Source organism: Marmota marmota, unplaced genomic scaffold (assembly GCF_001458135.2).
Source record: "Marmota marmota marmota unplaced genomic scaffold, marMar, whole genome shotgun sequence".
NCBI lineage: Eukaryota > Metazoa > Chordata > Mammalia > Rodentia > Sciuridae > Marmota > Marmota marmota.
The window spans coordinates 58635526-58653031 of NW_026000174.1; the positions used below are offsets into that span (position 1 = coordinate 58635526).

General features: G+C 32.5%; 1 protein-coding gene and 1 pseudogene across 1 annotated transcript; both read right to left on the reverse strand.

Moving 5' to 3' along the window:
- Positions 1 to 2823: 2823 nt before the first annotated feature.
- LOC107159319 (olfactory receptor 10AG1-like) lies at positions 2824 to 3783 on the reverse strand. Its single transcript, XM_015505882.2, has one exon. It carries the CDS (start codon positions 3763 to 3765, stop codon positions 2824 to 2826), a length of 942 nt encoding a protein of 313 aa, XP_015361368.1. The 5' UTR covers positions 3766 to 3783.
- A 7901-nt stretch (positions 3784 to 11684) lies between these two features.
- Positions 11685 to 15655, reverse strand: LOC107159330 (annotated as a pseudogene).
- Between the last annotated feature and the right edge of the window lie 1851 nt (positions 15656 to 17506).

The window sequence follows — 17506 nt, forward strand, 5'->3', positions numbered from 1 at the left end:
TATATATATATATATATATATATATATATATATATATATATATTATTGGAAACTTAGAAAAAAGAAAGATAATCAAAACTACATATTGTGTTTATAAAGTTTAATAATATATGTGTATATATAGTAGATGATTAAGAAGATAAAACGAGATAAATTACAAATAGTAAAAAAGAGAAACAAAAGAAATTTCACATTAGGACTCATAGATATTATTGAAGTGCTAATTACAACACTCGTAATAACTTTATAAATATACCAATTAGATAAAAATAATTCCTTAAAATCCACAAAATGGCATCCTTTCTCAGGATGAAATAGATAATTTGTAGAGTCCACCTAAATAGCAGGATAATTAAACTTTTATTTAAAAGGCCCAAGTATCATACGGAAGTGGTGTATATAGGACTTCAACAGGACCTAATGGCACAAGCAATTCACATGAAAAAAAAAAGTCCAAATTATCAAGGTCTTTTCTCTTCTTACATCATTTTCTCTCTAATTCCATATTAATGACCTCATAGAAGTTCACTTAGCAAAAGAAAGTATGGATCTATGTTACCTGGGTTCTATGTGACATTCAGGTATCACCCTAAAGCTAACCTCTGTAACCTTGTAGCTACTTTCTGGGACATGCATCAAGGAGATTGGTGAGGTGGAAGAACTCTGACCAGTACTTCTGGTTGTTTATTTAGCATGGAAGGAATAATGACCAGATGTGTGCTTGTGTACCCACCCATTGGTTAAAGGTAATGGTTTGAGAGAACAGTGAGGGATTTGAAAGAAACAAAATTGAGAAATAATCAGTACAAGATTTTTAGAAAAATACATATAGACTTCTCCAAATGAGCCCTGAAAAGTGAAGATATTTGTGAACAACATGAATATTTATCAAAGGTTGTCTTCAGCTGAGGAGGTTTAGGATAATTACATGGGTAGGGAAACCCATTCTGTGGTTACCACCCAACCTCTGTCCCTAGTTACCATTAGCATTGCCCAGTGGGTTGCTGAGCCAAGTGACCACACAGACACAGGGAGAGACTATGCATGGACTCAGCAGCATGAACTTCCAATCATTATCTTCAGTTTGATTAGAGCTGCTGATGAATATACAATTTGTCAGGAGCAGAGATTAACCCTATATTCCAGGTATGACATCATATCCTAGACTGGTCTTCTAACTCTCTAGTGGCAGGATGATATACACTGGACACATTCCATCATGGAACGAGCACTACTCTGTTATTACTAGGATAGACATTACTTCTTCCAAAACTCTCTTCTCTCAAACAACATTTTTACTCTATATTTCCCTGGAAGTCCAGTGCGGAAAAAAAGACGCCTCAATTTCTGTTGGACCCCATTCTAAATGCAATAGCTTGTGGTTTGTCCAATTTCTGCCTGAAAATTATTTTTCCGAAATTATTTTTAGTATATTTTTCTTTCTTTCATCATTCATCTATTACAAATCATTTATTGTAGGTGTTATTAACTTCTGATAGAGGCTTTATCTGAGGTTATTAGTGATTTATTTACACTTTTCTTTGATTTCAGCTGGGGTATAAGTCTTATTGGGGTATGGCATTTGGGTTGTTAACACATATTCTAGATATCTGCTGGTAGACAGAGAGTAGTACCACATTTTCTCTCCACTTTGTGTTAGGTATCTCCTTGTAAATGTGATAAGAACTCATATTATTTACCTGAGGACAAGTGCTTTTAAGAACAAGTGCAAACATTACAATGTTCTTGTTTAGACATACATTCTTTTAACAGGTCACAGTTTTTCAGAAATATGTTACCTTTGTATACAGTATCAATAATAAGTTTACTTGCATCAATATGTATGAGACAAAAAATTAAATTTTCCTTATCCCCAATGAGAAAAGATTTACCATTTGCTTTAAGCATTAAATAAATAACACAAATTACTTAACAAACTCCAAACTATCAGTGAAATAAAAGAAACATAAGAGAAAAAATTTTTGAGTTAGCTACAATATAACATTAGTCACATATTATTTCATCATTTTCAGTGTGTAGAGTGAAAAGTATTTGTGATGTATTGGTGCTTTGATAGCAGATATGTGATTTTATAAAATATCCTCTTTCTGACTTCTGCTATATATTCTACCACCCCAAGAAAATTTCTATTTTGAAAAAACAACTTGTCCATATTCAATAGAAAAATACTAGTTATTCAAAGAAGTCTTCCTTCTTCTATTTTTCCATATTACTTGTGTATATTTTATTATATTACTTATAATACAAAATGATTACCATAAAGGAATGATAACTCTTAAAGTAATTAAACATGCACAATATTCACTAACATTATTCATGAAGCTACATGCTTTTTTTCTAGGAAGTAATTTCTCTAAAAATCAGGCTAGGTCCAAATATCTGTGTGTCTGTGTGTGTGTTTTTGTGTTCTTCATTTAATGTCCACTTTCTTCATGTTTTGAAAAATGATTGCCACAAAAATATGGATATGAATGACATGATTTTCAATATTTGTTACAACAGAGACTGTGATGTTATCAATAAAATTACCATGAGCTCTGTCACTGGTATTTTGACACTGCACACACATAAAAAAAAAAAAGAATTATCAAGGACATGATTTGCTATTTGGTGACACATGTTTTACTCATATTAACTGAGACAGAATAATTCCTCAACATCACACTAAAATTTAAATTGGAAATAGTTATTATTGAAGAGATAGAAAAGACACAAATCTAAATACACATACCACTTGAAATTTTATTACAGATGCAGAAAATAACACGTCCTGCAAATATAGCTTACATTTATTCAAGTAGATTATTTCCCTAATAATTTTCTCAATGCCATTATAACATCCTTGTTCCTCAGACTGTATATCATGGGGTTGAACATGGGAGTCACAACAGTATAGAAAAGAGAAAGCAATTTGTCAGTTTCTGCTGAATGACTAGCCTCAGGTCTTAAATATGTAATAATAGCTGATCCAAAGAATAACACCACCACTGTAAGATGAGATGAGCAGGTGGAGAAGGCTTTGGCTCTGCTTGTGGCTGATGGCAATTTGAGAACCATTGAGATGATTTTTATATAGGAGATGAGTATTAACAGAAACGGGGCCGAAACAAACAGCAGAGCAGCCACATAGACCATGCGCTCATTTGTGAAGGTTTCCCCACAGGCCAGCTTAAGTATTGGGGAGATGTCACAGAAGAAGTGGTTGATTACATTGGAAGCACAATATGGCAGGGAGAAAACCTGGAAGGTCTGACCTACCTGAAAAGGAATTCCACTGATCCAGGAGGCAGCCACCAGCTGGATACAGACCTTGTGGTTCATGACCAGAGGATATTGCAGAGGGTTACAAATGGCCACATAGCGGTCATAGGCCATCACTGCCAGAAGGAAGCATTCTGCGGCCCCCAGTACAAGAATGAAGCACATTTGTGTAGCACAGACCATCAAAGAGATGGTCCTTCTCTGGGTCCCGAGATTGACGAGCATTCTGGGGAGAGTAACTGAAACATAGCAGAGCTCCAAAAAGGAAAAATTGCCAAGGAAAAAATACATGGGGGTCTGGAGAGCAGGTTCTACTTTTGTTATTACCAAAATAGTTCCATTGCCCAGCAGGATGATCATGTAGATGACAAAGAACAGTCCAAACAGAAACCACTGGAGCTGGGGCACCTCAGCAAACCCCAAAAGGACAAATTCTTTCCATGCAGTTAGGTTTCCTTCTGGGGGTTTTCCCTGGTGTTTCATCTGTGGAAAGCAAAATCTGATTATGTGCTTCTCAGAGACCTTCAGGGACGGGTATGGGCTATCTAAGTCAATCTGGTCATCCACATCAATGCTCAAGACCACTGCAATTGTTTGCACAGTAAGAATATGACATTCCTTACACATTCCACCTTTGTATACATTAGATCCTATGCATGGTCACTCACACATTGCCCTAAGATTCTTCAGAATAATGCCATAGTATCTCCTGTCAAAGTCCAGCATAATCCAAATTATTCACAGGCACCTGTACATTGGCCAACTCCTGAAGATAAATCCACAGCTCTGCCAGGGCATGTCAAGTTTAATTAATTACATTTAATGAGGTTTAATTAATTTAACTATTTGAAAATCCTATTCTTGGGCATCTCTGAACTTTCTGAAGCATTTTGAATAACACTATTTCATAGTTTATCTTCTCCCACACTTTTGAAAATTTCATTAATGTATTTTTTTAGTGGTGTTTGGGCTCAAGCCCAGGTTAATTGTGCTAAGACCTCAGTCCTCATTTTAGAAACATTTTTATTTCTTCTAATTACTTATACATGACAGTAGTATGCATTTTGACATCATACAGAAATGGCATATTCTCATTTTTCTGGTTGTACATGATGTAGATTTACACTGGTTGTGTAATCAGTCATATATGCATATGGGATAATAACATCTGATTCATTCTACTTTTTTCATACCCTTGTAGCCCCTCCTCTCCCTGTCACTCCCATCAAAAGCATTAAAATGGTACACATCAATGGGACACCACATTATGTTTTGACACGTGAATACATTACATAATATTTAAATCATGTTACATATTTATTTCCCCAAACATTATTTCTTGCTGGTGAAATTTTCATGATCCTTCCTTCTAGCTTTTTGAAATAGTACATTTTTGTGGCTATTTCAACTCTCCATATCTTCCCATCACTTAATTGTAACATAAATGCCTTTATTACATAATTCATAATTATAGAAAGTTGGAAAATGGAGAATATTTTGTTGACAAATGGAAAAATGTATCCATCCATAGGATATGAAGTGGGACATATTAGAGGATTTTCCTTAATATGGGAACATGGATCCAGATAGAATTAATTAAGAATGTACTAAGAGAAACGAAGGTGGCCTGTGAGGTATGTGACAGTCTATATGTGTGTGGTGGAAGTGAAAAAATAAATTCTCCCACTAGGTTAAACTCCATGGGCAGTGTGCCCCACCACAGTCTTTGCTGTTTCATAAACAAAGACAAAACAAACAATAAGTCCCAAAGAACCAAAAACAAAAAACAAAAAAACTCTACAAACTTTTCTGTTTTTTATGTTTTTAGAAACTAACACATTGAGATAAATAACAATAGACAATTTCTTCATTTTCCCATAAGTTCATAAGTTTGATGGTTGAGATTATTATGCTTTTTATTGAACTTGGGTTTGAATCCTAACTGTACTATTTATTGTCTGTGATAAAAAAAAAGATATTTAACATTTCTAAGGTACTTTATTTGTCAGAATCAAATGAGACAATACTGGCAAAATATCAGTGATCCATTTTAAAGTGATTGTCATCTAGTTATGTCTCTATACATATAATTATGTTGATTATAGAAATTGGGCTTTAGGCTAATAGGTCATTAGCCCCCAGGTTAATAATACATTGCTCAAAAAGTGTTATTTCATAGAGTTACCTGCTTATTTTTAGGCAGTTTATTCCATTCTTACTCTTCATTTGGGTCACAATGATGGAAAGTTGAACTTGATTCTTTGAAAAAATATCTAAGAGGTACTCATTCATTCTCAGGGGACATTTAGTATATGTTCAATTCTAAAAGTGAATGCAATTTTAGATATTATATCCAAAGTATCTTCTGGTTCTTGCTCTTCATTAATCTCAACCTTGCCTATCATTTCTCCAAACCTGTGGCTTTGGACCTTGCCCCCAAAACACAGAATAAGGGTAGTCTTGGAAGTGAAATAGAGTCCTACAAAAATGGCTAGAATTGAACTACAGTTCCTCTTCTTGCTGGCTGAGATTCACAGATATTGCTCTATTCCTGCTGCCATAGGATTATAAAAAAAGTAACACAGGCTAAGAATTTTACCCAGTTTTAGGATTACTGATCTCTCTCTATATAAAACTGCTTTAAGAGTGCATGGTATCTATGCAACTCTATATAAATGGTACTTATTCTTATTAATGTTGTTTTAAGTTTATTTAATGCTTCAGATAACATAAAAATATACTCTACATAGTTTTTTCTTTGTATGATCTTTTTAATGTGAGACTAGAGAAAGATCTTAATGTAATCTTATAATGTTATTAAATTCCCAAAATCTTAAGATAAATATCCAGAATTCTCTCTCATATCTTTTGTTTATATTCTCATATCTATCTGCAGTTCTACTATCCAAAATACAATTCATTCCTTAGCCCAGTGTGTTGAAATTTGGCCTGATCTCTCTGTATGACTTTTCTTTTTTATCAATAAATGATCTGAGAGGTAAAGACTGGACTATTTACTACTGCAGATCAGTACAGATCATAAAATAATGGTTGTTCACCATGTATATGGCTTAATATTTTATTCAAAAATGATTCAAAGTAAGACACACTATTAAAAGTATCCCTCATAAGAAGAAAAAAAAAGAACAAGATTCCAAACTTTATGTATTTTTATGCTGAATGGAAATATATAAATACTAATTTTACTATTCCAATAACATTCAGTGATAAATAAAATATAATTTTATGTTATACAAACCCAATGTTTTGTTGTGAAGTAAGTAGTATATAAAAGAGATAAATACTATTTTACTCAGAGATAGCAAGGCACAAAGCACAAATTTCCTCAATATGCTCAAATAAGATTTTATTACCTTTCTTTTTTGCAGTTGTTTATGTTTTTATTAACCAAAGTTAAAAACAAACAAAAAAAAAAACTTAATGCTCTTATTTTTCTATTTTAAATTCAAGATCCTGTTTCCTCCAAAACAACCAAAAGATTAAAGTAATATGTAATAATATTCAAGTTAATCCAACTATTACAAGCTACCTAAACTTCTCCCTGGGTGTATACTTCCTGTAAATTAACAATGTAAAACTTAAAGAAAAAAATTGACCCTATAAGTATTTTATTTCTCAAAAAATTTATTTAAAAAATTATTATCTTACATTTTTATAGTACTATTTTATGTATTCCTTGATGATTATAAGTTTGTTTCATGGATTGTTTTACTTTCAGTCATTTATTAAAATATAATCTAGGGCTGAGTTTGTGGCTAAGTGGTAGACTGTTTGGCTAGCATTTGTGAGGTACTGGATTTACCACATATAAATAAATTAAAAAAAGGTCTATTGACAATTAAAAGAAAAAATTTAAAACATATATTTTAAATATTTGCCATTTTTATATCTAGCCTGAATAGGTACATATGAAAATAATTTGTAAAAATGTGTTAGCTTAAAAGGAAGTTTTCCTATAATATTTTATCTATTCTTAAAATACAACAGTTTGTACAGTTTTCTGACTTCACATAACTTTATATCATTGTTTTATAATTATTATTTCATTGCAAGTTATATTTAATGGAATAAGATTTATATATGAGCTGCTTTAATGAAACATCCATTTTCCCACTGTGTTCTATCAATTTTGAGTTTATATTGTTAATTAAATTTCACCTGGATAAAAAGTTCATATTTACCTTTCTTGATTGGGTTGATTTTTTTTCCTTACTGTAAGGCTTAAAGATTTTGATATTTCAATTGCTTAAAGTGAGACCACTTTTATCATCATAGATGTTCCATTTGTTTTTAAGATATTTGTTCTTTAAAAAGTGCTCTTTAAATATCAACAGTTCTGTCTACCCCAGGGACTTCTTCCACCTACACATTTAAATTTCTAATTAAGAGCAGCTCTTAGGCATTTGCTTATTTGCTTTATTGCATTTTGCCTAGATAACTCTCATTGTAGCCAGAATACAGACTTTTCAGGCTCCCTATGGAATATAGTGCACAGTACATTTTCTTTCTTAATATGAATTGGGTACTGAGCAATAACATCTGTAACCATCATAGATTGACACATATCCACATATTATTTTTGTAACGAAGAGCTATTTGCATGTGTGCATATGTTTCCCTGTGTGTGTAGAGCTGGGAATGGAAACCAGACCTCACACATGTATTCATCTTAGGGTTCGGAATCCTGGACATTATCACAGCCACTCAGGTTACCCTTCAATCATATAACAAAAAAAATAGGTATTACATTAATCGATTTTTACTTTCAGTTTCAAAAATTGCATGTGCCATATTGTGCTGCCTTTAGTTTTAAATTAAATAAATGACATTAAGATATGTTTTATATCAGAATGTTACATAGAAATGAGAGTGAATGAATTACCTGCATACAAGTCACATCAGGAAATGTCATCAATATAATGCATGGTAGCAGAACAAAAACAAGCAAAGAAACAAAACAAGCAAAGAAACATTAAATAGTATCAAAAATACATGATACAATATATATAAAAATACAAAATTGATTGACAATATGTGATGAATCGGTGTAGAACAGAGTCTAGTGATTTTTCTGTATTTATCTACTTCTCTATAAAAAGAATATGTAAGAAACTTCCAAAACTCAATAGCAAAAACTACAAATGTCCCAATTAAAAATGGACAATTGAAATGAATAGATTTTTTGCAAAAGAAGACAAATGATCAACAAGTATGTGAGAAAATACACAACCTTATCAATCATGGCAAAAATGCAAAGTAAAACATCACCTCACCTCAGGAGAAGTGACAAAAAATAGCAATTGTCAGTGAGGATGGGAAGACAAGGGAACACTTGCACACTATTGGTGAGATTGTAAATTAGTGCAGACATTATAAAAAAGTGTATGGAACTTCCTCAATAAATTAGAAATAGAACTACTATGGGATCTAACAGTTCCTTTACTGAATATATATATTCAGAGGAAATTAGACCAGAATATATAAGGGAATGCACATTTATCTATTTTAGTCCTATTCACAACAGCCAAGAAATACAAACCATCTAAGTGTCCATCAACTGACAGTCAAGTAACCAAAATATATTACATACATACAATGGACTCTGATTCAGCCACTAAAAAAAAAAAAAAAAAAAAAAAAAAAAAAAAAAAAAATGGAATCCTGCCATTTGTTACATTGTAGAGTGATTTGGAGATAATTATGTTAAGTAAAATAATCCAAGAAGAGAACAGGTACCACATGGTCTCAATCACAAGTGAAATCTTTAACAGGATGATCTCACAAACATTTTTAGTACATTGCTGGTTAGGAGAAGTGGGGAATTTTAGGTGATCCAGGATGAAAAAGAAAATTTTATTGATGAATACTGAGTTAGATTTACATGTGAGAAAGAATTCTCACATATCATAATGAAGAGAGATACCAATACTATACTCCACATTTAAATTAAAAAAGGGGGGGGGGGGTTGAAATTATTCCCATTTGGGTACAATGAGTTGAAGTGCCTTCTACTGTCATGTATAATTAATTAGAACAATTTTTTAAAGAGAGAGAGAGAGAAAGAGAGAGAGAGCATATTTTAAATATTTATTTTTCAGTTTTCAGTGGACACAACACCTTTATTTTATTTTATTTTTATGTGGTGCCGGATCGAACCCATTGCCCCGCGCATGCCAGGCGAGCACGTTACTGCTTGAGGCACATCCCCACCTCAAATTATAACAATTTTTAAAATTACCTAATTTATTTATGTCTTAAAGCATTACATGGTATCCCATCAATAGATAAACTTGTGTGTATTTGCAAATCATTTAAAATTACTTAAAAATAAAATATAGTCATAAAGCTATATTGTTTTTGGTGCCTATACTCAAAATTAAATACAGCCAGTCTCTTCAACTTGAACCTCCTCTCAGTTGTTCTGCCTGCTCTGGTCAGCATCTCTGCACTCCCTCCACTCTACTCTCACAACCTCCATTCTACTCTCTGCTTCTGAGTTTATATTTGTAGATGAGATATAGCAGTGAGATTGTGATGGGTTTTTCGTTCCACCTCTGGCTTATGTCACTTACTCTTATGTCCTCCAAGTTCTTCCATATTACCATAAATGCCGGGATTTCCTTCAATTATTATGTACTAACAATACTGCATTGTGTTTATGCCAGATTCCATGCATATATTCAGTTGCTAATGTATAGTTAGGCTTATTCCATGTCCTCACTTGGAGTACATGGTGGAATGAGTATGGCAGTATAGATATCTTGTCAACCTACAGATTTCTTTCTTTTGCACACATACCCAGTAGTGTGATTGCTGCATCAATGGTAGTTCTATTTTTATTACTCTGAGAAACCTCTATGATCTTTTCCACAAAGGATGAATTAATTTATATTCCCATAGTAAGTGTTCATATTTTCATTTTCTCCACATCCTGACCACTGCTTTTGTCTTTCATTTTCTTTATACCATCATTCTGCATGAGTGAAGTGATATCACTTTTTGCCTTTAATTTATACTTCTCTGGATGATTAGTAATGTTGAATACTTGCCTTACTGGGGCCACTTTTATGCCTTAAGTAAGGAATACTCATTTTTCTCCCATTTTTTTTTTAATTTAGATTCTTGGTTTTCATTGTATTGAGCTATTTCGGTTCTTTGTATGCTTTGGATAGTAACCCCTTCTGATTTGAAAATATCTTTCCCAGTCTGAAGGCTGTTTATTCACTCTGTTCATATACTTCTGAGCTGAAATTAAGCTATTCTACAGCTCCAGCTGTCTCACTGCCTATTTTCAGGAGGATACCCTGGGGAATCCATTTACTTGGTAAATTATATTATTGGAAGAATTCTGTTCTTTGTATATATTGAAATGTAATACCTGTTTTATTAATGAATATCAGCTAAATGTCCTTAGTGGCTTCTCACAGTCACCACTTTTGCATATGGCCCATTCATGGAAAGGCAGAAAAAGCAAACTGAGTCCTTCTTATGTGTCCTTTTCCCTTCCTCTTTTGTCATTGCATATATATGGCATACTCTTCCTCTTCTGCTGCATTTTTAGGGTTCATGTCATCTATTGGGTTACCTGGATAATATCCTAATCTCATAGTTTGTAATCTGGCACACATGTGCAAAATTTCATTTATTATATAATTATTGTATTCACTAACCCATGAATTAAGTTTTTAGTCTATCATAACATTCTAGTAAAATGGGATGACTGGTTTATGTGATCTTTATTTGATCAGATCTCTGTTAAAATTATAAACTGACACAACATATGATACTGCATTCCAGGCAAAGTTGGTTAGATTACCTAGGAATAAATACTAATGTATTCATATTGATCAATAACTTTAGATGTTAAACTAAATGAATAACGAACCAGATAGGAATGTTATATTTTATCATGTTCTCAGATAGAGAGTGTTGAGAAAGAGATTAAATGCTCATAAGCTTTTTCTTTCCCCTTTTGGCATTGTCTGTGGAGTATTTCCACACTGACACACAGTGAGTTAAATAAATGAGCTATCCGTGCTTAGTGATGCTGTAAAATCTCTAGAGTTTGCCAAGAGTCTGAGGTAGGAAATGGCAGTATCTTTTTTTCATTACTCATTTAATCACTCAATTAACAACATTTAATATTCATCTACAATTGGCAAGTCTATAAATTATTTAGGTAAATAACCTGCCAGTTTATATTAGTTGCAAGTTATAAAATTTGATTCTGCTCTTTAATTTTAGAAGATTTTCTGATGTCCTTTGCAATTTCATTGAAGAGAAAATAATTTTCTTTAGATATGAAGTATGAAAAACATAAATGTATTTTCCCCAACTGTGTGACCAGCAATTCAAACATTTTACATAAATCTGTGGTACTATCATTTAAGCATTAATATTTTTAGTGCAGTGATTACATCCTTATTCTTTAGGCTATATGTTGCAGGACTAAACACTGGAATCACTGTAGTGTAGAAAAGAGAGAGTAATTTGTCAATTCCTGAAAAATAGATGGATTTGGGTCTGAAGTAGGTAATGGAAGCTGATCCAAAAAATACAACCACAACCAGCAAATGGGAGGAGCAAGTGCCAGAATGCCTTACCCATCCTTGGGCTGTTGGCAACCTCAGAATGGTGAAAACAATTTTGCTATAAGTGGCAAGTATCAACATAAAAGGGACTACAACAAATAATATAGCTACTATGTAGACAGACACCTCATGCACACAGGTGTCCTTACAGGCTATCCTGATAATGGGGAATATGTAAGTAGAAGTGGTTGATTTGGTTAGAATGACAGAAATGCAGAGAGAATATCTGGCACATTTGCCCTATCTGGACTGGCACTCCCCTGAGCCAGGATCCAGCAGCCAGTTGATGACACTTCTTTGGGTTCATGACTAGTTGATAGTGCAGTGGGTTGCAGATGGCCACATAGTGGTTATACAACATCACAGCCAGGAGGAATCATTCTGCTGCTCTGAACATAAGGAAGAAACACTTTTGCTTAGCACAGTCCCATAGGAAAATTCTCCTACTCTGACCAGAATCCTTGGGAGAGTGACTGAAACATAACAGATTTCCAGTATAGAAAAATGTGCCAGGTAAAAAAAAACAACAACAACAAAACAAAACAAAGCAAAACCATGGGTTTGTGTAGCCCACAGTTCAGTGGTACAGTGCCTCTGGATGTCTTATACTCTAAATACAATTTTGTATAAGAAGCTTCCTCAAATAACATTCTTGATGATTTCTTCAACTTTTGGAAACTTTAGAAACTTCTATTTATACTTCTAAGAGAGAAAATTACTAATAATCCAGCCTGATGTCACTATGTTTGTTTTGCTCAGATAATTCATGTTTATTTATTTAATGGTTATTCCCTTTGAAATAATGATCTTCTATGGTGTAAATAGTGTGGAGTTGAATTAGAGCCTCTATCATACATAATACTTATATCAAGTGCAAGTGGTTGGAATCAAATTATAAATAAGAAATAAAAGTAGATACCAGTGTAAACAATCAGAAGGATGAATTTCTGCAAGAAATCTCTAATGATTAAAAAAAATCATGCTAACATCTCTCTGTCATCTTATTTTATTTATTTTCTTAATTTTTTTTTAGTTGTAGATGGACACAATACCTTTATTTTGTTTATTTATTTATTTTTAGGTGATGCTGAGGATCAAAGTCAGTGCCTCACATGTGTGAGGCAAGCGCTCTACTGCTGAGCCACAACCTCAGCCCCTCTCTGTCTTCTTAGATATATTTATCATGGTTTGTGACTATTACCAAGAAGGAACCTTTCTAATATTAGTAGAATGCAAAGCCATTTTAATACTGTGTATTCAATATTTTGCTCACTTAGTATATATATATTTGGGTTGGCACAAGATAAGACGTCTGGACCTTGTTGATGTAAAATAGTTAAATACATGCTTATCACACAATTATTTAGCAAATATTAACACATAAGAAGATGATGATGATGACAAAAATCTTTCATGCTGCTTCCTTTTATTGAAAAGGATTTTCCATTTTTCTCTCAGTTTACCTAATAATAGCAAAAGTCACAAGAGTACAAATGTAATTGAAATAGTAACCAACAACAAAGGGTTCCTTTTAAATTTTAAATATTTCTTATTGTTAATTTTAATAAAGATAAAAAGTAGATATAAAAATAAATTCTATACTTGTCAAAAGTAGTCCATGCTTACCTATTTTAAAATTAGGTTAGTTATAATGCTTACCTTTATTGATTGCTAACAGACAGAAAACAATAAAGAAGTCTGTCGTTTTTATAGTTTGGGAATTTACCTTTATTTGTAATAGAGGATAAGCCTCTTCTAATATATATTCAACTTTCAGAAAAAAATAAAACAAAACAAAAAAATCAAACTAACAACAAAATAATAATAATAATAATAATAATAATAATAATAATAATAATAATAAACCCCAAGTGCTCCTGCAGTAATAAATAGTGTCTGCCTTGGGGATAAATCCTTTCCCAGGTAACTTTCCAATTGAGGAAAGCATTTTTCTTCTATTGAAGGAGTCTAGTATAACAAACTATGACCTTCATGGCTATTCTACTTATATCCTCAGTCTCTCCTAGTTCTTTTACTTACCAATAAATATAAATATTGAAAACATTTTCTTTTGTCATTTGTGATTTCAGTAACATTTATGATATATGCCTAAACATGATCATACATATTTTGTCATATATTTTCTTCCAACAATTCTAATTTTTAAAAAATTCTACAACTAAATCCATATTGCATTTTGAGTTTGATTTCTTGAAATAAGAATTTTACGTTTTAGGGTTTTTGTGTGCATAAAATGTTTAAGAAAAGGAAGGCAACCTAAATAAGAAGAGTGAAAATTTGCTTTGTTTGGCACAGGCATTTCTTACTACCACTTTCAATTACATGAAACAGAAGATCCACTAGGACTCTATATGCCTGATAATTTAGCTGCTTTCTAATTTATACAGTGGAAGTTTGTGTAACTTCAATCAGCAAATATAAATAATTTCCACAGTTCTTATTAAAAAATTATATCAACTTCTGTAACAAATCATCAATTTGTGGTGGGGTGGGGGGAGGCAAGATTATAGCTACTCCATGGTGTCCATAGACTTTGGGACAGAATAGCCAACAATTTAACATAAATTTCTGGAAATGAGAAATGAAAGTGGATACTGTTGAAATCCTAATTATTGTAGAGATCTGAATGACTGGGTGTGAGTGCAAGGCCAAATACCTTCTAGACTGTCCCAAGATTGATGCAGGTGAATGTGACTATGTAAAAGCAGAGAGTAAAATCCAGTAAACCCTTTCAAAGTTCCTGAAATTTTAATACATTTTCCAAGCCAGCCACAAATCCATCAATAAATAAATATTGGAAGTCCTTCTGGCTAGCGTATTTAAGGACACTCTCATTGGCTGATCACTAAGCTATACTGACCAATGGGGGATAGATACTTGTGAATTTAGACAATAGAATATAACTAATCATAATCATAATAAGAACAACCAGGTTTTATCAGTAGTTTCACAACCAAAATAAAACAGATCCCACAAAATTAGTCCAGGCAAAACACGAAACAAACAAAGGACAACAACCACCATTCCTACATGTACCAGAATCTGGAGTTGCTATAATATGTCAGAAAATTGTCCAGTTTTAAACAGAATTTATGAGATGTAGAAAAACAAGAAAATATGACCTGAAATACACAGAAACAAAATTAATATCAACAATAGCAAGTTGCTGCTTACGAGCCCTGCACTATGAGGAATATTAAATAAAGTCTTTGAGTTGAAAGGGAGTGACACCATATGTGAAGTCAAAATTACACAAAACAGAAAGCTTTTGTGGTGGTAATTATACCAGTAAGAAATAGTGTTTAAATACTTGTACTATTTTCCCTTTTAAGTAATTTAAAGTAGTAATTTAAAAATAACAATTATAAATGTGATTTTGTATATAATACAACAGATTCTGAAAAAAATTAAAATTACTATAAAAATAATCCGAACAATTTTAGAGGAAGCAATTAACTTAGACAAATAAACTACTAGAATGACATTAAATCCCAAATGACATGCTATAATATGAAATAAAAATATCTAAGGAGACTTTTAATAAGTAAATGAATTAATAAAAAACAAATCATTACACAAAAAGCCAAGTTCTAGAAGGTTTCACTAATATTGTATTTATCTTCTTACTTCCAGGTTTTTGTATCATCAATTTCAATGGTTTCATAACTGCATTACATTTATAGGTAATAGTTGGGTTCATTCTGACATTATCCTACTTGCATGGATTCATTTTGGTCCATTTCAGTCCCCCGTGTCTCCTCCTTCCCTCCCCTCCTCCTTTCTGTATTTGGCTTCCTCTATTCTACTGTTCTTCTTCTCTATATTTTTAATATATATAAAATTGGAAACTTATAAAAAGAAAGTTAACCAAAACTACATATTGTTTTTATAAAGTTTAATAATATATATGTTAATATATAGTAGATGATTAAGAAGATAAAACGAGATAAATTACAAATAGTAAAAAAGAGAAACAAAGAAATTTCAAGTTAGAACTCATAGATATTATTGAAGTACTAATTAAAACACTCCTAATAAATTTATAAATATGCCAATTAGATTTTAAAAAATCCTTAAAATCTATAAAATATCATTATTTCTCAGGATGAAAGAGATAATTTGTAGAGTCCACCTAAATAGCAGGAAAATTAATCTTTTATTTAAAAATCCCAAGTATCATATGGAAGTGGTGTATATAGTACTTCAACATGACCTAATGGCACAAGCAATTCACATGAAAAAAAAGTTCAAATTATCAAGGTCTTTTCTCTTCTTACATCATTTTCTCTCTAATTCAATGTTAATGACCTCATAGAAGTTCACTTAGAAAAGAAAGTATGGATCTATATACCTGGGTTCTTTGTGACATTCAGGTATTACCCCAAAGCTAATCTCTGTAACTCTGTAGCTACTTTCTGGGACATGCATCAAGGACATTGGTGAGGGGGAAGAACTCTGAGCAGTACTTCTGGTTGTTTATTTAGGTTGGAAGGAAAAATGACCAGATGTGTGATTGTGTACCCATCCATTGGTTAAAGGTAATGGTTTGAGAGAACAGTGAGGGATTTGAAAGAAACAAAATTGAGAAATAATCATTAAGAGATTTTTAGAAAAATACATAAATAGACTTCAAATGATCCCCAAAAAGTGAAGATATTTGTGAACAACGTGATTATTTATCAAAGGTTGTCTTCAGCTGAGGAGGTTTTGGAAAATTACATGGGTAGGGAAACCCATTCTGTGGTTACCACCCAGCCTCTTTCCCTAGTTACCATTAGCATTGTCCAGTGGGTTGCTGTGCCAAGTGACTACACAGACACAGGGAGAGACTATGCATGGACACAGCAGCATGAACTTCCAATCATTATCTTCAGTTTGATTAGAGCTGCTGATGAATATACAATAGGTCAGGAGCAGAGATTAACCCTATATTCCAGGTATGACATCATTTCCTAGACAGGACTTCTAACTCTCTAGTGGAAGGATAATATACACTGGACCCAATTCATCATGGAAAGAGCACCAATCTCTTATTACTAGTATAGACATTGTTTCTTCCAAAACTCTCTTCTCTCGATCAATATTTTTACTCTATATTTCACAGGAAGTCCAGTGAGGAAAAAAGACTCCTCAATTTCTGTTGGACCCCATTCTAAATGCAATAGCTTGTGGTTTGTCCAATTTCTGCCTGAAAATTATTTTTCCGAAATTATTCTTAGTATATTTTTCTTTCTTTCATCATTCTTCTATTACCAATCATTTATTTTAGATGTTAGTAACTTCTGATAGAGGCTTTATCTGAAGTTATTAGTGATTTATTCATGCTTTTCTTTTATTTCAGCTGGGGTATAAGTCTTATTTGGGTATGTCATTTGGGTTGTGAACACATATTCTGGATATCTTCTGGTAGACAGAGAGTAGTACCACATTTTCTCTCCACTTTGTGTTAGATATCTACTTTTAAATGTGATAAGAACTCATATTATTAACTTGAAGACAAATGCTTTTAAGAACAAGTGCAAACATTACAATGTTCTTGTTTAAACATAAATTATTTTAACAGGTAACAGTTTTTCAGAAATATGTTACAT

Excerpts from the sequence above, each read along its gene's own strand:
- LOC107159319 (XM_015505882.2), bottom strand. The coding sequence starts at position 3,765 with ATGAAACACCAGGGAAAACCCCCAGAAGGAAACCTAACTGCATGGAAA.